Source organism: Ambystoma mexicanum, chromosome 6p (genome assembly GCF_040938575.1).
Source record: "Ambystoma mexicanum isolate Mex_15411 chromosome 6p, UKY_AmexF1_1, whole genome shotgun sequence".
NCBI lineage: Eukaryota > Metazoa > Chordata > Amphibia > Caudata > Ambystomatidae > Ambystoma > Ambystoma mexicanum.
This window is the reverse complement of record NC_090935.1, coordinates 54,272,149-54,290,188: the sequence shown is the minus strand read 5'-3', so window position 1 is coordinate 54,290,188 and position 18,040 is coordinate 54,272,149. Positions and strand designations below refer to the sequence as shown.

At 48.4% G+C, this 18,040-nt stretch overlaps 1 protein-coding gene across 1 annotated transcript in view; it reads left to right on the top strand.

Annotated features, from left to right (window-relative positions):
* Nucleotides 1-18,040, top strand: part of LOC138510659 (long-chain-fatty-acid--CoA ligase ACSBG2-like) — a 508,494-nt gene that overhangs the window by 141,720 nt on the left and 348,734 nt on the right. The window contains exon 4 of the mRNA XM_069626444.1: nucleotides 5,935-6,015. Within this exon, the coding sequence (XP_069482545.1) occupies nucleotides 5,935-6,015 (81 nt within the window). The remainder of the gene's footprint in view (nucleotides 1-5,934; nucleotides 6,016-18,040) is intronic.

Genomic DNA, 18,040 nt, shown 5'->3' with positions numbered 1-18,040 from the left:
CTCTCCCCATCTATCGTGTTACGGGCCATTAGTTCCCCTGCCCTGAAAAAACCCCATGGTATGACTCGGCCCAGCTTTTCTTTCTCCCTTTGGCCAATGCCTCTTCCCAACATTCACCCCTTTTTGCCGAAATTACGCCCACCTCCTGTGCTCCTGTTTTCGCCACTGCATTTATTACCTGCTTCTCGTACTGCTTACCTGTTTTGTACATTAGGGCGTTCCTTGCTCGCTTGTTTATGACCCGTCCTGTATCCTCTTTCCCTTTTGAGTTAACCTTTGTAGTCAACCGTACTTTCCTTTCCAGGTTTTTAATGGACTTTTTCTCTTTCCTTTTGGCCAATGCCTCTTCCAAACCTTCACACACTTTCTCTGCACTTATTTCCAGAGCTTTTCTTTGACATTTCCACTTTTCCTTTTCCTTTTGGCCAATGCCCTTACCAAGCCTTCACATTTTTTTTTTTTTTTTTTTTTTTTCTTCTTTTTGAGTTAACCTTTACAGTCAACCGTTCTTCCCTTTTCAGGGTTTTTGATGGGACCCATGCCTTCTTTGGCGTGGGCGTTTTCTCCTTTCTGGTGCCCGGCCTTGGCTCCCTGCACCTCTCGCCACTGAAACTGCGCCAAGGTGACAGCTACAGTCTTACTACAGCTGGGCATGGTGCACCCCCTTTACTCGACCCGTGCACCACTGCCATGTTATCCGACTGCACCGCTATTTATTTTTTATTCAGCACCCCTCCCGCTGCGCGTAATGCTACCCAGCTAGTGAACCATTCCCGCCGTATTTAGCTTTTCAGCTAATGCTTGCCGTTCTGTCACGGTGGCCTTGTTCCTCCCTTTTTGCAGACTGCCCCTTGCCGGACTGAACCTCCCCTCTATCCATATGCCGTGGGCTGGCACGCCCCATATGTAGACATATGTCCCTGAAATATTCCTCCTCCTCTTGCATACCTAGCCATTTCTGTGCTTCCTTTTTCCTGATCAACTCTTCTTTTACTATGTTAAATATGTCAGGTTCAAAAAAGTCCTATCCCATATCCGGAAAGCAATCCATTTCTCCTCTAAACTCGTGCTCCTGCTTCATTCCATGCATCCCCCCCGCATGCCTTGTATACTTTAACGCCCACTGCTGATATGCTACCAATGCTATCCCGCCCTCTGGGAGTTTCTGTAATATAATTGTCGGCTTTTGTCTGAAAGGCAGTCATCCAGCTGTCGAAGCTCTTTACGACTGTTGCCCTCCCCAGTACCCCTTCCTGCCACTGGTACTGCTGTTGCTCCTATGGGTCCTATTGGCTGTGGGTTGGTACCTTGCGGTACCCCTCCTGAGTTTGGCACTATTGGTGCCCCCTGAAGTGTTGGGGCCATGTGCATGTTGCAGTTTTCCTCATTCCAACCTAAATCTGGGAAGCAAACCATTTCTTTCTTAAATTCGTGGTCCTATTTTTCCATGCTTCCCCCCCTAAATGCTTTGTACCTTCAATACTCTCTGCTGGTATTTCACCAACGGTACCCCGTCCTCTGGGTATTTTTGCAGTATAATAGTGGACATTATTTTGAAAAACCGCCATCTATTTTTAAAAAACTCTTTGGTACCTTAATAAGCCTTTCTCATCCTCCCCCTATTGATGCATTCTGTCCTCTCTTTTGGCATTCCAGCAGGGCAAGACTGATGTTCTACCGACTGAGCTATCCGGGCCCTTCAAAGAAATATCTATAAACACTTTTCTCCCTATTTTCTCCTTTACCTTCTCCCTAATGTGCCATGACTGTGCCTTCATGGACTGGCCTTGGGTGTCCTTCCCAACCGTGGGCCCACCATACTGGGTCACCCTCCTTTCCTGCTGTGCCAGTGAGTGGCCCTGCTGGGACTATGACTGTCCCTTGTGTTGGTACATGGGTGAACCCTGCGGGTGCCACTGGTAAGCTGGGGTTCACCTCCTAGTGCTGGCTCCGACCTCGCTGTCCCGTTACTCCCTTTACCACCCCCTTGTGCCGTCGGGGATATGTTGCTCTGCCGCCCTCTCTACTCCGGGAATTCTGCTCCCTTGATCTGTCATATGGAGTCTCGTATCTCCTGTTGTACCTATACTCGTTACCATAATCATTCTGAACATATTGTTTCCTATAATAGCTATACCATGCTTTGTGCCTTTAAGGACCGACCCTGTGCATCCTTGCCTATCGTTGGCCTACTTAGCCATAACTGAGGTAGGCTCTGTTATTTCACTACGGGCGGCTCTGTCGTAGTTACTGCTTCAATGGCAGGTGACCCCTGGGGACCCGTATTTTGTGGAGGCCCTTGTGTTATTGGATCCCCGCTGTCTGTTGGCCCTTGACCTCCTGCCCCCTGACCTACCCCTGCCTTATCCGCTTTCTGTTTTTCTTTACTTATTACCCCTTTTGTTTCCCCCCATGCCTGCAGGTGATCCCTCTCTTCATCTTCGCTACTATTTGCCTCGGATGGCAGCCCCTGCCATATTTTTGTACTCCTTCCTTCTCCCCTTGTTGGCTCTGGGCGACTTATCCTGAGCCGTGATACCTGCATTTAACACTTTCATCATTTTTGTTAATATTGTTATTCAATTTTACGATACCTTTCGTGGTTCCTTTCTTCCGTTTTATCCTCGGGGTCTTGTGGCTCCCTTGCGATCTCTCTTAACCTCTTTTGGCCTTGTGGTACTGCAGCTTCTTCGTCGCTGCCAGCGGATTCCTCAAGCAGCCGAGGCGACATTGCCTTAGCCCTTTCTTCCGACCTTACTGCTCCTTTCCTCTGCCATTTTTCGTTTCCGCCTTTTGCTTTTCCTTCCAGATTATTGCCTTTGGGTCTCTTCGATATATGTTGAGTTTGATGCTGCCGGGATTCGAACCTGAGCTCGACCGGCTCTGCGCAGGACTCTGTGTTCTGCTCCATGTGCTATCGGCACCAACCGAGAATGACTTGCCCCACGGGTCTCTCAGCTGTGCTTAATACTGTTGCTTAATTTTAAGATACCCTTGTTTTTCTGCTTCTTCCTGGGCCTCTCCGGTTCTTGCAGCTCTTCCCCTGTTCCTTTTGCCCTCTTTTGGCCTTGGGGTACCGCTGCTTCCTCCTCGCTGTCTGTGGAATCCTCCAGCAGCAGGGGCGACATTGCCCTAGCCCTTTCCTCCTTCTGTATCACATCCAAGACCCATTTAGCTCCATAATCTTTCTCTGCCTTTTTGGCCCATGCGCTGAACTCCTGCGCTTTTCTTAGCTTTTCCTCCATTCCTCTCCTTTTCTTGCTTCTGGTGAAAATTTTTGTAATCTTTTTGGAGCTGTATGATTTACTTTCAGGGCCAATCCTGCCACTTACTGCCCGTGTCACAGCAACTGGCTTGGCTAAAACAAATCAAAAATGCCGTTGGTTGATGGGTGTTTTTCCTGATCCGGAAGGGTGGCGGGCTGAGATTGCCCCTGCCGGGCTTCGAACCTGTGTTCGCAGGCACTGCCCCTGATGTGCGACTCGCGCCTTCACTCCCTGTGCCACCTGCCCCTCGTTGCTCTTTCGAAATTCCAGGATCCACCCCTGATGGGACTCGAACCCACGATCTCTGGTTTAAGTAGGCCACTGCCTTATCCATCAGGCCACTGGGGCCGCTCTCGCTTGGTGGTGTGCTGCCCCTTTAAGGCCCCCTCCTGTATGCCTTTATGCCCGCCTCCGATGCGTGACGTCGTCCTCCGCACCTTCCGCGGTCGCTTGCTTCCTCCTCTTCGGTGCTCCTGTTCCGCGATGCGCTTTCCCGGCTTCTCCTGCTCCTCGGCTCTTCCGCGGGCACCTAATTCCTCTTTCCTGTCTCTCCTCGCCGGCGATGGCGGGACCGCTTCTCCCGGCTTCGCCTGCTCCCGACCGCCGCCTCCGATGCAGTCTCTCCGAACCGGCGATGGCGTGACTGCTTCTCCCGGCTTCTCCTGCTTCCGACCGCCGCCTCTGCTGCAGACTCTCCTAGCCGGCGATGGCGTGACTGCTTCTCCCGGCTTCTCCTGCTTCCGACCGCCGCCTCTGCTGCAGACTCTCCTAGCCGGCGATGGCGTGACTGCTTCTCCCGGCTTCTCCTGCTTCCGACCGCCGCCTCTGCTGCAGACTCTCCTAGCCGGCGATGGCGTGACTGCTTCTCCCGGCTTCTCCTGCTTCCGACCGCCGCCTCTGCTGCAGACTCTCCTAGCCGGCGATGGCGTGACTGCTTCTCCCGGCTTCTCCTGCTTCCGACCGCCGCCTCTGCTGCAGACTCTCCTAGCCGGCGATGGCGTGACTGCTTCTCCCGGCTTCTCCTGCTTCCGACCGCCGCCTCTGCTGCAGACTCTCCTAGCCGGCGATGGCGTGACTGCTTCTCCCGGCTTCTCCTGCTTCCGACCGCCGCCTCTGCTGCAGACTCTCCTAGCCGGCGATGGCGTGACTGCTTCTCCCGGCTTCTCCTGCTTCCGACCGCCGCCTCTGCTGCAGACTCTCCTAGCCGGCGATGGCGTGACTGCTTCTCCCGGCTTCTCCTGCTTCCGACCGCCGCCTCTGCTGCAGACTCTCCTAGCCGGCGATGGCGTGACTGCTTCTCCCGGCTTCTCCTGCTTCCGACCGCCGCCTCTGCTGCAGACTCTCCTAGCCGGCGATGGCGTGACTGCTTCTCCCGGCTTCTCCTGCTTCCGACCGCCGCCTCCGATGCACTGGGTTTCCGGTCTTCTTGCTTCGTGGTCCCGTTCTCCGACCCGACGAGGTGAGTCTTCCTTCCTTCTGCTCCACCGGCGGTCTCTTTCTCAATAAAGCCCGTAGAGGCAAAACCAAGAGGAAGAACCGACACCACGCCGCTTAAGCCCGCAGAGGCGAAAGCGACCAAACGAATCCCTTACCGCCTTTAACCAGGGGCTGGGAGCTTACCCGAGTGAGGTGAGCTCCTAACCTGGTTGTGTCTTGCTCCTTCTTCTCTGGGGTATTTATCCCCCTTCCGCCTTTTGTTGTGGTGATTTTGGGCCGCAGTGTCCCTTCCTGTTCCCCCACCCCCCTGATACTGTCACACCTTGCTTTTCCCTCCTTGTGTCTCCTTTTGGTCGCTCCGTGGGTGGGGGCGCCGCTCTGTCTGCCCCTCCCTTCTGCTTTCCCGCCTGTTGGGATCCCCCCCACCCTGCGCCTAACCCCCCAGGCCCTCTATCGTGCCGCACTTCGTGCAGCACGGGGCCTGGGGCAAATGCAGACCTCGGTGCAGTTCTAATGCCATACCAGCCATATACCAGGTTCTCACGGCAGCCGACCTATAGAACCCACCTCTTCCACCTCGCTGCTCCGCAATGGGTGCTGCTCCAGGTCCCCCTTTAGATCTCAGCCAGAACAGCTAGGATCACTGAGATGTACTCAGATTGCGCTCACATCAGATAGCAAACAATCTGACATGATAGCGAGCCCGGAATAATCAGGATGCTATCCGGATTGTTTAGGGGCTGCAGGAACTCACAGGCTCGCGGCCATCTTGGCTGGGCTCACTAGCACCCACCCATAGGCTACATTCTTACGCTGCAGAGGGCTGTAGCCCTTACGATATCTAAAAACAGTCCAGTTCAAATTGAACATCCTGATGATTGCACCAGTGTCTGTTCTGTCCTAACTTCGTTCATTTTCCAAGGTTTTTTCACCGGAAAGTCATCCTCTACAGTTGATGTAATTCCCATAGCATTGTTGACTTGTACTGTTAATTTGAGGTTGTTTCTCATCCCAGATTTCAACCAATCACCTTCATCTGCAGTTGATGGCCTTTTAACTGTATTTGCTTCCTGTTCGTATGTAAGATTTCTGTGTTGAACCTCTGCCATATTTCTTTTTTCTTTATGAATGGAAGGTACTCTCTCCTTACAGGTCATGTCTGCTACTATTTCAGCATTGTCCTTTGTTTGACTTTGGTTATTGTTTCATGCCCTTTGCATGTCTCTTTTAGATAAAAGACCAGCTGCCCCATTTGAAGGCCATTGTGCAATACGGCCATGAGCTGAAGGAGAAGAGACCCAACCTGTACACGGTAAGACAACCTCCCAGCACCATGTGCATGACCTGAAGGAGAAGAGACCCAACCTGAACATGGTAAAACAACCTCCCTGCACCAAGTGCATGAGCTGAAGGAGAAGAGACCCAACCTGTACACAGTAAGACCACCTCCACACACCAAGTGTATGAGGCAAAGGAGAGGAGACCCAACCTGTACATGGTAAGACAACCTCCCCACACCAAGTGCATGACCTGAAGGAGAAGAGACCCAACCTGCACACAGTAAGACCACCTCCCCACACCAAGTGTATGAGCTGAAGGAGAAGAGACCCAACCTGCACACAGTAAGACCACCTCCCAGCACCATGTGCATGAGCTGAAGGAGAAGAGACCCAACCTGTACACGGTAAGACAACCTCCCAGCACCATGTGCATGAGCTGAAGGAGAAGAGACCCAACCTGCACACAGTAAGACCACTCCCCCACACCAAGTGTATGAGCTGAAGGAGAAGAGACCCAACCTGCACACAGTAAGACCACTCCCCCACACCAAGTGTATGAGCTGAAGGAGAAGAGACCCAACCTGCACACAGTAAGACCACTCCCCCACACCAAGTGTATGAGCTGAAGGAGAAGAGACCCAACCTGCACACAGTAAGACCACTCCCCCACACCAAGTGTATGAGCTGAAGGAGAAGAGACCCAACCTGCACACAGTAAGACCACCTCCACACACCAAGTGTATGAGGCAAAGGAAAGGAGACCCAACCTGTACATGGTAAGACAACCTCCCGGCACCAAGTGCATGAGCTGAAGGAGAAGAGACCCAACCTGCACACAGTAAAATAACCTCCCTGCTCCAAGTGCATGAGCCCGAAGGAGAAGAGACCCAACCTGTACATGGTAAAACAACCTCCCTGCACCAAGTGCATGAGCTGAAGGAGAAGAGACCCAACCTGTACACGGTAAGGCAACCTCCCCACACCAAGTGTATGAGGCAAAGGAGAGGAGACCCAACCTGTACATGGTAAGACAACCTCCCTGCACCAAGTGCATGAGCTGAAGGAGAAGAGACCCAACCTGTACACGGTAAGGCAACCTCCCCACACCAAGTGTATGAGGCAAAGGAGAGGAGACCCAACCTGTACATGGTAAGACAACCTCCCTGCACCAAGTGCATGAGCTGGAGGAGAGAAGACCCAACCTGTACACAGTAAGACAGTGTTACCATTCTCAGTGCCCCACCCTAGCCACTACTTGCAGAATTTAGAAAAGCTACTAAAGAAGAGTCACTCAACATGTCTTTTCTAATCATACACCTTAGGATAACTATCACCCAGGTGTGGAAGCTCTGAACTACTTGTGATCTTCTGCCACCCAGTCCTACCCTCTATTATTACCACAGTCAGGGCATTTGAATCTCTGCATCACCGAGAGGACTGATCAGAAATCAGCAGACACTCAGGTATGAGCAGGGATGTCATTTCTCCAGCGTGCCGGGGGTAGTGAAAGTGACATGAAGTGCAAGCGACATTACAGGAAGTAATTTTACATGATATTTGGCCCGGATGACATCACAGGAACTGGTATCACATGACCTCCAACCCTGTCTGTTGACATAATTAAATTAAAAGTTATTTAAAACTCTGGAGTATAAACCGCTTGCGCTCTGAAACACTTGTGCATGGGCGCGATACAAATAAAACATCATATCATATCAAATAACCAAAGCCTACTTCACTACATTCAATGTTGACGAACTACCATTAGCGCTACTTAGTCACACCTCCCACAAGCCTGCAGAGCCCAAGAAATATAATGCATTCTCCATTTTGCCTTACAGGGTAGCTTTCTTTTACGTTTAATATGGGAATTGTAAATGAAAGCAGTGCCGCTCCAGCAGGTCTTTGAGTGCAGTGACTTGTTTCCCTTCCTGACGCTAGGCCTGCAACCTTTGAGATAGGGGTGTCGGGAATAGCTCTAGGAGTACAAGGGTCAAAGCCGAGGGTAACAGTTGCTACCCCCAAATTAAGTATATGTATATGAGTTAACCTTCTTTCACAAGGATGGGTAGCAGCCCCTTTTGTGACAAAGTCCCGAAATGTACTGTGAGGAAGCTGATGATGTCCTCACTGCTTTACCAGAGTTAGCCTCTTCTCATGAGGATAGGGGATGGCAGCCGCTACTCGATCCTGACCCTGGGGGTGGCTTTTTGAGGGAGGATCATGAAGGGAGGCAACCCTCATGAGGGGAGATTGGCATCATCAGATGAGACGTGGTATCCATCTACTCCCTTTAGGGACGTCCAATCCATTCCCTGCAACATCCGACAAGATTTGCTGATGACATCCCACAATATCCTGTAATGACAAACACTGACTATCAATCTCATGTGTTCGAGTCCTTAAAGATACTGGGGCCAAGAGGAGGAATGGAGTTATGAGGATCACTAGAGCACGGAAGCCCAATTTGTGCTTGTGGAATGGCACTGTGGTGGGAGTTTAAATCCCCAACAGCTGATGAAGCCGAAGAAGCTGATGGAGTAGGTGGCTCCCGCTGGAAGGAGAAACGGCTTGGCAACAGCCCAGCTGCATGCGAGGCCCGCAGTGGAGAGAGGAGCATAACGAGCACTGCGCGATGTGGAATGTCTTCCGGTCCCGCTGAGAAGCAGAAGCGGGAAGTACTTGGGTCATTGCGCTGGGATAGGGAGACATTCCTAGGAATTGTGAACAATCTTTTTGTTGGAGTTGAACATTTGCTTGAACTTGGATATTTGAGCACTTTCAAGCCAAAGTTATTTTCCTTAGCACCTTAGAGTTCCTTTTAGAATGTGAGGGCCAGAATAGGATTTTGGACACAGGACATTTTACTTTGGACATCTTGACATTTGACAGAGTTTTGGTTGAGGGGGGGAAATACCTCTGAGAGAAGGGACAGTGAGGCATTTCTCAACCCTCTTATTATTAGAATAAAAGTCCATAACAATCAACATGGCTCCCCTGTGTCTGCCTTCTCAGTACTGAGCACAAACCTTTGTCTCATTCACACAAGAAATCCATACACAGCAATGCTGTGCAGGGTGTGCTTCAAAATAAACCTTGTAACGGCAGCGAAGACTAAACTAGGGGCCATATGTGGGGCATGCTGGGAATGATAAAACAGGAGGTATAACACTTTTATCACTCCATCTGATTGTGGATTTGGCAACTCTGAGGGCATGAATAGATAAAAACACCAAAGTTTGAAATGTGAAGTCCTGTGCCACAGACAGTGTGCATTTTAATTGTGAGATTCAGAGTCTAGCATGCCGTAGACTTGGTGTCACCATTCAAACCAGCTTGTAACATATATTGTTGCAAAGTATGTAGCATGGGCCAAGTCGCCTGCGCTCTGCTCAAATACATTTTAGAATATGGTATTACTTCAATTTATTGAATGCTAACTCTTCATAAATATATGTTTGTTGTACTTCATGTGGTTTATTGTGCTACACACCATTGTGTGTTTTATGTCAACAAGTGTTTCACCCTCTGCAGCCTTTTTCAAGGCTACAAGATTACCCCTAAAAACATTATTCATGTTTTAACAAATGCTGTCATGAATCATAAAATTAGTTTTAGGAATGAGGGGATAAGAGAATAGGGTTGGAGAGACAAAAGGAATGACATGAGAAAGAAATGATTAATTGTTATTTACAATTAACACTTCAAATTCAATATAGGTTGATAACATAGTGAGACATCTCCACTGATTTTCCCTCATTGCTTGATAAAAGACATTTTACAAAAAAGAGCATAATGTGTGAATATTCTGTTCGGTGATATACATTTAATGAGTTATCCGACACACAAAATTGTGCTAAGTTGCTATTATGAATTTCTTTGCTTCATACTAATGATAGTTAATATCTCTGCTTGCCATGTGTAATGCTGTTTGCCTTAGTTCCATTGCAGTTTGGATATCTAAATTGTAAATACAAAAACATATACAGAAGGCGTTATGATGCTCTTTGATCCCCAGTTGATCGCTGAAGACATAAGTGAGGACTACACTTACCTAATTATATTCCGGCTGAATCGGTCTCCTTTTTGGTACATTTGATACATTTCGGTTCAATAAATGGTCTGGAACCCGTGATAAGGCCTGAAATCAAGTGCATATTTAAAGGGCTAGCCTTGAATTTCACACGTGAAACTGCTAATTATCAGTGTGGTGATCCATGAAACGTAAGTCCATGGATCCCATTGTTCCCAGTGTTACCAGTGATTGCCCTTGGGTAATGTCGCCCAAGGACTATTTATAATGTGACATCATTGTTGTGTCATTGACGTGATCGCGTCAGATGTGTGACGTCAAAAAGGTGCTTACTAAGCATGCATGTCATATGTAAGCTACTAGTTGAGTACCGAGTATTGCCACGGATGGTCTATGCGAACTCAATGATGACACCAAAAACATGGTATTATTATTCCTTGTGTGGAAGGAGCCCATTACTTCATCAATTCATTATGTGATCCTCGTAATTCATCTTTTTTGGTAATCATTAATCAATCAACAACTCACGGGTCATAAATACAATGTGCTCAATATATTTGCCATTTGTACATATGTCCAACGGGACCTGGTATCAAGCCAGCAAACATGCTTTTTTTAAAACAAATGTTTAATTTTATTGTGATTTAGTTTCCACATAAAATAGAAGAAGAAAGAAAAGGTAACAATGACACTTCATCCAGTCAAAAGAAAAGGGTGCACAATTAATTTCAATATGAAAACACTTAAATTAGTTTCAACTTCTTGAATCTTGAGCATTTCTCTAGAGTTCATAAGCAATTAATAGCATTTAAAAATCGGACAAGTGCCAAAGTTAGAGACAAGTTCTCTCCCCACATAAGTCTCTACCACAGCATCTATTTTGAGCTGTCCATGGAGAAACTGTGCATTTCGTTAGGAAAGGATAGCAATCTGATTGAAGCTAAAGTGTGGCAATCCAAAGTCCAACGCTTGAGCGTTTCCACACTCTCACACGAATTAGTGAAGCGGCAAGACATAGCTTGGTGTTATTCACCCCAGAGGTCGGTCCGTTCTTTGGTTTTAAGTTCATTTATGGTATGGTATGGTATTGTTTATTTGTAAAGTGCCTGTACACAAAGCAAGTGTTTCAAAGTGCTCAAGGAGGGGGGGGGGACAAGGGGAAAAAACAATAGTCATTCAGTGCCCATTAGCCCATTCAGCCTAAATTGCATATATGTTGTACAGATCTTGGCACATGGGAAGCATTTGAGATATGCAAAGAGATTACCCAGCCTTCCCAGAAACCTTGCATATTCCTGATAGGATGAATAAGACCCCAAAGCCTCCACAGTGAGTCGCCAGTCATCCCAAAACATTTTCTTTTCACGACCTCTGCATTTTCCCTCAATTCCCCCTCAGAGGATCCAATACGCTCCAACAATACACTCATAGAACTTTTTTTTTAAACGTGTTTATTTTAAACAGGCAGGTTATGGCAATACAAAGCTTAATCACTTGCAACATGTAGCATTCAGTAATATCAATTGACGCTCCTCCCACCCCACCCTTCGGTATCAAGTTCCGTCTTCACGACCCTGCCGGGGATCTCCATCCTGATAGTTCTCCTGGCCAGTTGGGGCTTGAAAGTCAGGGCCGGGAACCTTTGGTCAAAGTCCAATACCGGACCCCAGATGTTGCGAAAGCGATGCAAAGTGCCTGCCCCGGCCGCCGTCACCTTCTCGGCGATCAGGATGTCCCAGACTTTCATCCACCAGAAAGTCATGAGAGGGCCTTCCGTCGTTTTCCAGGTGTGGGCAATCACGTTCCTGCCCGCCAGTAGGCATTGCGATAATAGTTTGGCCTTGGGACCAGACCTTGGGTAGATCCCGGGGATTGGTGCTCCAAGGAGCATAGGTTCGGGGGCCAAGGGCAGTCGCACCTGAGTGATGTCCGCTATTGTCGCTAGGCATTGTTTCCAAAAGGCTTGAGCCTTGGGGCAGGACCACCACATGTGGAAGAAGGAGCCTATTTGGCCGCATTGCCTCCAGCATTGAGAGTTGAGTGTGGAGTTCATGTGGTGAAGTCTTAGGGGAGGGTAGTACCACCGGAGGAGGATCTTGTAGGCGCACTCTCTATTTGTGATGCATGATGAAGAGGTGTGAGCCCGGGACCAGATGTCTACCCACTGTTGGTCTTCAATCGGATGGCCCATGTCCGCCTCCCATAGGGCCATATACCGGGTCTTGAAGGTTAGGAAATCCGTTTGGGGGCGCATGTATAGAGTGGAGATTCTTCCTCGGGGCGGGAGCTCATTAAGGGTCAGTTCGATGGCCGTAGGGGGACGAGTCGCCGCCTGGCGAGTCTGTGGGTGGGTGCACCAGTGGCGTAGCTGGGTGTATGTGAATCTATCTTGTTCCTGGATCCTAAAGAGTTCTTTGCATCGCTCAAAGGTGCAGGGTTGACCCCCTTCAAAAAGTTGACCCAGGGTCTCTAGGCCTCCTGCAATCCAGGCCTTAAAATTCCGGGTAGACAGACCAGGAGAAAAGGTCGGGTTCATAAACACCGGGGAGAGGGGGCTAAGCCCCATCGGGATCTTCTTCTGTTTCAACGCCTTGTCCCACACCGAAACGCAGTGTTTGGTGGATGCCAGAAGGGTCCGCCACTGTCGCCGCACCGGAGGGGGGAAATGTGGGAGAAAGCGTAGCGGGAGGGGTAGCTGCGCTTATTCGAGGTACACCTAGTGCGGTTGGTGAGGACTTGCCATGACTGGATACAGGACGGTTGAGCTGCCATTTGGTATTTCTGCAGGTCAGGGACCCCGAGGCCCCCCAGTTTTGCGTTGGCCAGCATCATGGATTTAGGGATCCTGGGCTTTTTCCCCCTCCAGATAAACTGCAGCATTTTCTTCTGTAGGTGCTGAAGGGCTGGCGCCGGGACCGGCACCGGTAGCGTGGAGCACGCATACAGGAATCTCGGTAGTAAGTTCATTTTACAGGCTGTAATACAGCCCATCAACGATATCTCTTGGGCCGCCCAGCGTCTCAAATCTGCCTCCAAGGTTGTAAATAATGGGGGAAATTTAGCCCGATAGGTCTCGCTTGGGTTGGCTGGGATCTGAACTCCCAAGTAGCTAATTCCTTTGGTCGTCCCTTGTATTGGGCACAGCGGGACTAGAGCTTCTCGATCTTCTCGGGTCACACCTACTCCCATGGCGACTGATTTCCGGTAGTTGACTGTGAAGCCTGTGACCCTGCCATAGCTCATTATCTCAGCCAAGGCTTGAGGGAGGGAGGAGCGGGGTTTTGTGATAGTCAGGAGGATATCGTCTGCATAGAGGGCCAGCTTGTGGTGTGCCGGACCTGATTGAAAGCCTTCGACTGCAGGGTTCAACCTGATCCGCTGGGCAAATGGTTCCATAATTAGACCGAAAAGAAGTGGCGACAGCGGGCATCCCTGCCGGGTTCCGCAAGTTAGGTCGATAGGGGAGGAGAGGGTGCCATTAACTCTGAGAAGGGTTTTGGGAGCTTTGTAATTTGCCAGCGTCATAGTGCAGAACTCCGGGCCAAATCCAAACGCCTCAAGGGTGAGCTTCATGAAAGTCCAATCCACCTTGTCGAACGCCTTGGTCGCGTCCAGGGCCAGAAGCACCAGTTCCCGGGAATCCTGGGAGGCAAGTTCCACCAGATCCAAGGCTCTTCGAATGTTGTCGGCCGTGGAGCGGTGTCTGAGGAAGCCACTCTGATCCGCACTGATTATCTCCGGCAGGAACTGTGACAGACGTGATGCCAGGATTTTAGAGTAAATATTAGCATCTATGTTGAGCATATAGACTGAGGGCAATGGGTCTATATGATACAGGGTTTTTCAGATCGCCTCCAGGTTTAGGTAATAAGACCGTAATTGACTACTGCATGGACGGGGTTACAGTGCCTGTGGTCCTGAACGAGTTAAACAACTGTACCAAAGGTGCTAATAGTTGGGGTTTGAAAATTTTGTAAAACCTGGTTGTATACCCGTCAGGGCCAGGGGCTCGAGATTTAAGAGCTTTTATTGCCTCGTCCACTTCTTCGTCAGTAATTGGAGCCTCCAGGGAGTCACGGGCTGTTCTTTTTAGCTGGGGAAGCGCTGCCCCCCGTAAGTATTCCTTCTGTTCCTCCATGTCCCGCACTGGCGCGGTCATCACCTGCGTCAGGTGGGTCGCAGCGAGCTGCAGTTTGTCCTGGTCAGCATAATGGACCTTGCCTCGTTGGTCCCGCAGGCCCACAATTGTATTGTTCCTCATCGCCTTGGCAAGTTTGGCCACTAGTAGCTTATTTGCTTTGTTGTTTTTAGCATAATAAAACTGTTTTGCTTTTGCCATTTGGTGGGCAGTGTGTTCGGCATAGTGGGCCTTGATCTTTCTTTGTGCTATCTGGATGGCCCACTGAGCTTTAGGGGTCCAGCCCTTCTCCTTATGGGTCTTTTCTGCATTCCTGAGGTCTTCCTCAAGGCCTTGGCGAGTTTGACGTTTGTGTCTATGGTAGGCCGCTCCTTGCGCAATCAGTTCACCCTGCACTACTGCCTTCATTGTGTCCCAAGTGTTGGCGGTAGAGGTATCCTCACTGGGGTTCTCCTTAAAGAAGTTGGTGATCGTGGTTGCGATCACGTCTCTGAGTGGCATCTCATTGGGAATAGGATCATATAGAGTCCATCTGCGCTGTTGGGGGTTAGCTGGTTCCTGCACTCGGATTTCCAGGGTTACCGGAGCGTGATCAGACAAGATTCTGGAGCCAATTGTCACGTTGTTGGTGAACGTGAAGATTTGTGGAGACACTAGAAGAAGATCTATCCTGGAGAAGGTTCTGTGGACATAAGAATAAAAAGAAAAGTCTCTTTCGGATGGGTGGAATACTCTCCAAGAATCCTCCACCCCCAAAGTTCTAAATAGTTGTAAGAGACCCAGGGCTATGGTGAGGTCTCTGGCACTGGGTGGGTGTGACTTGTCTTTCGTGGGGTCCGGGACCCCGTTGAAGTCCCCTCCAATCACAATCACAATCTGGCCTTCCAGAAACGGAGAGACAGTTGTACTCAGGGATTCATAGAACAGCGCCTTGTGTTGGGTGCGTATACAGAAATTATAGAATACAGTTGTCCTAGTAGTAGGCATTTCACCCCATATACCGCCCCTCCGGGCAGCTTATAGAGTCTAGAATCTGAGGGTTCAGTCCCCTCCCAAATAGGATAGCTGTGCCACCCTTCTTGGAGTTTCCAGATGCGAAAAGTTGCTTCGGAAAGTTTCGGGAGCGTAGGCGGCTATGGTCTGCAGGCAGCAAATGGGTTTCTTGTAGCATAGCCACTGCTGCACCGTCGTTCTGAAGCTTCTGTAGGATGGACTTGCGTTTGGCGGGTGAATTTAGTCCCTTGACATTCAGGGAGACGAACCTCAGAGTTCGATGTTCTGGGGCCAGTTCCGGGGAGATTGACGAGTCCTGGGGGAGAGGGCGAGATGTAGAGGGATCAACCATCATGTCGCGGAGTGCGTGGCCATTCCCCAACCTGCCTGTTGGGTTTTTTCTCGGGCCGCCAGCGGGAGGGCCGAGTTTTAACTGAGGGTGGCTGACCTTTTGCGGATCTAATGCCTCCCTTGGCCAACGGGGCCATAGAACAGTGTGTAGCCAACATGGCTAACCTTACAGGTAATCTTAGTGGTTTGTTCGAAGGACTCATAGATGGACTGTGCCTTGGAACCGGGCATGGACCGTGGAATAATGCCCGCTGCTTCAAGGATGAAGCTTATCTGTGTTCCTGAGGGTGCTGATCGGATCACACTCATAGAACTTCTAAACAAATTGACAGATTTAACAGAGGATGCAGTCAGGGTTTTATGGAAATCCTCGAAGATGGAGCGCTCGAAGATGGAATTGTGAGGTGGGAAAAGATATTTGTGTAGAATCAGTAGCTGTCTCTACTGAAATCGAGCATTGAGGGAAATCAGATTTAATTTGTGTCTCAAAATTGCTCCGGGTATCGCACTCGAGACCCCCACCACATGTTTCCATACCATGGCCTGGATTGTATCCAAGATAGCTGCAAGATTAATCGATGCAATATTCAGGCCATATAATAGGATAGGCTTGTTCTTCCGTTGATAATACTTTATGACAGGGAGACAGGAAAACCTGCATAGTTTCCTATAGATGATCTTAGTGTGGGGCAACATGGTATCTTTTTTTTATTGATTTGTGTTTGGTGCACATGCACCTTTACAAATATAAAAACCTCAATTCTGTATAAATCTGAGCAAAGCAAAAAAAATATACATACAAATTAAATTGAAACCACTAAAAACAAGAAAATAAAGATGTCAAGAACTGAAATTTGAGGACAAACTAAAAGTTCAGACTACTCAGTGTTAACATCATGTACAATATTACCTATGTCAACATATGGCATAAAAAATTTAAAGAAGAGGTTATGTAGCTGATAATTAGTCAAACACAATAGGGAACTACAACACAGAAGTTAAGATTGACAACAACAAGGGACAGAAAGGACATTCAGTGAATTGAAATTTACCATTGAAGATAATGATCACTTGTTGACTATGTTAAAAAACAAAGCAACATAAAATTAGAAAGATGTCATCAGAAAAGAAACATATTCACATATAAGACCATCAAGTAGCCTTCGAAGCCATACATGCACGGAAAAAATAGGAGGAGGATGAGATGTGGATCAGCCCTCACCCTCTTTCAGTTGTGCATCAATGTAAGTATCATTTTTTCTTTCAGCAGGTTCGTCCACATATTAATGGATGATGCATTGGTTAAGTGGTAGCCAAGATATCGAATGGAAGCCACCGGTTCACCCCTATCGATACCCAGGGATCACCACATTGTTTTGGGTTTCCTATTGTTTTGAAAACACCACCACCTTAGATTTGTGTCCGTTAACCTTTAGATTGTTTTTAAGGGTATATTGAAAAAGAATTTCCAGCTTCTTTAGGAGGCCCCGCTGAGTCCTGTCAAAGATGATAATGTCATCAGCGAAGGCCAACCAATGAAGCTGTAGATGGCCCAGGTTGACCGCAACCACTTGTAGGGTGGCCCACAGTTCTTAAATATCTCTCCAGTAAATTAAGAGAGTCGGTGCCAAAGTACACCCCTGTTTAAGCCCTAAGTTCTTCAAAATAGGCCTCTATACCGACCCTGCCTTTGTTAGACGAACCCTCAACCTGAAGTTTTATGCAATAGTGAGCAGGCTGTGGGGTTCTTTTTTAGTATAAATGGGGGAAGCCCATCAGGGTCTGGGGCACTTGAATGTTTCAATTGGTCAATGGCCCATATGATGTCCTCCTTCTGCCACGGACACATAATCTATGAATCTTTACTAGACATCCAGTCGAAAGAATTCATATGGGCCATCGTACTATTGAATTTATTCGAATATAAAGAGGCCCAAATATCTTCCTGGAGAGAATGATCTAGATCATGTACTTTCTCTCCCGAATGCTTGTTGATTTGTGACCACAATTGCTTAGAGTTGGCACGAATCAAAGATCTCAGCATATTTTGATTGTTTTTTATCAAAAGCTGGATTTTTTGAGATTTAACAACATTTCTGTGACGCTGGGATTCCTGCTTCTTGAGCTTGACAAATTCTTTTCTCGATAGTCCTCTCTTCTTTATTGACCTTATGACCTGATGTTTTAGTGTCTAGTGTTTTGTATTTGATAGTTGAAGCAATGGTGATATGTCTTTTTAGTGCCCAATTTTTTCTTGAATGAATTTCTTTCCACGGCTCTCACAATAAGGGTATCCAGAGGTCTATTGTATGGTTAGAGAGTGTCTCTGCCCTGAATCATATCTTGTTCCAACCCGTTATGGTCTCCCTGAAATAGGTAGCTAGTAAGTTCAATATATGATTAATATTCCCAACGACACTTTAAACCTTTACTGTCTAACTCAATCGGGACCACCATTGGATAACATTTATCGGTCGATACCGAAATGTTCCAGATGAAGTGGATTAGCTGGTGGTCGCTAATTCCCCAATCACTATGCCCA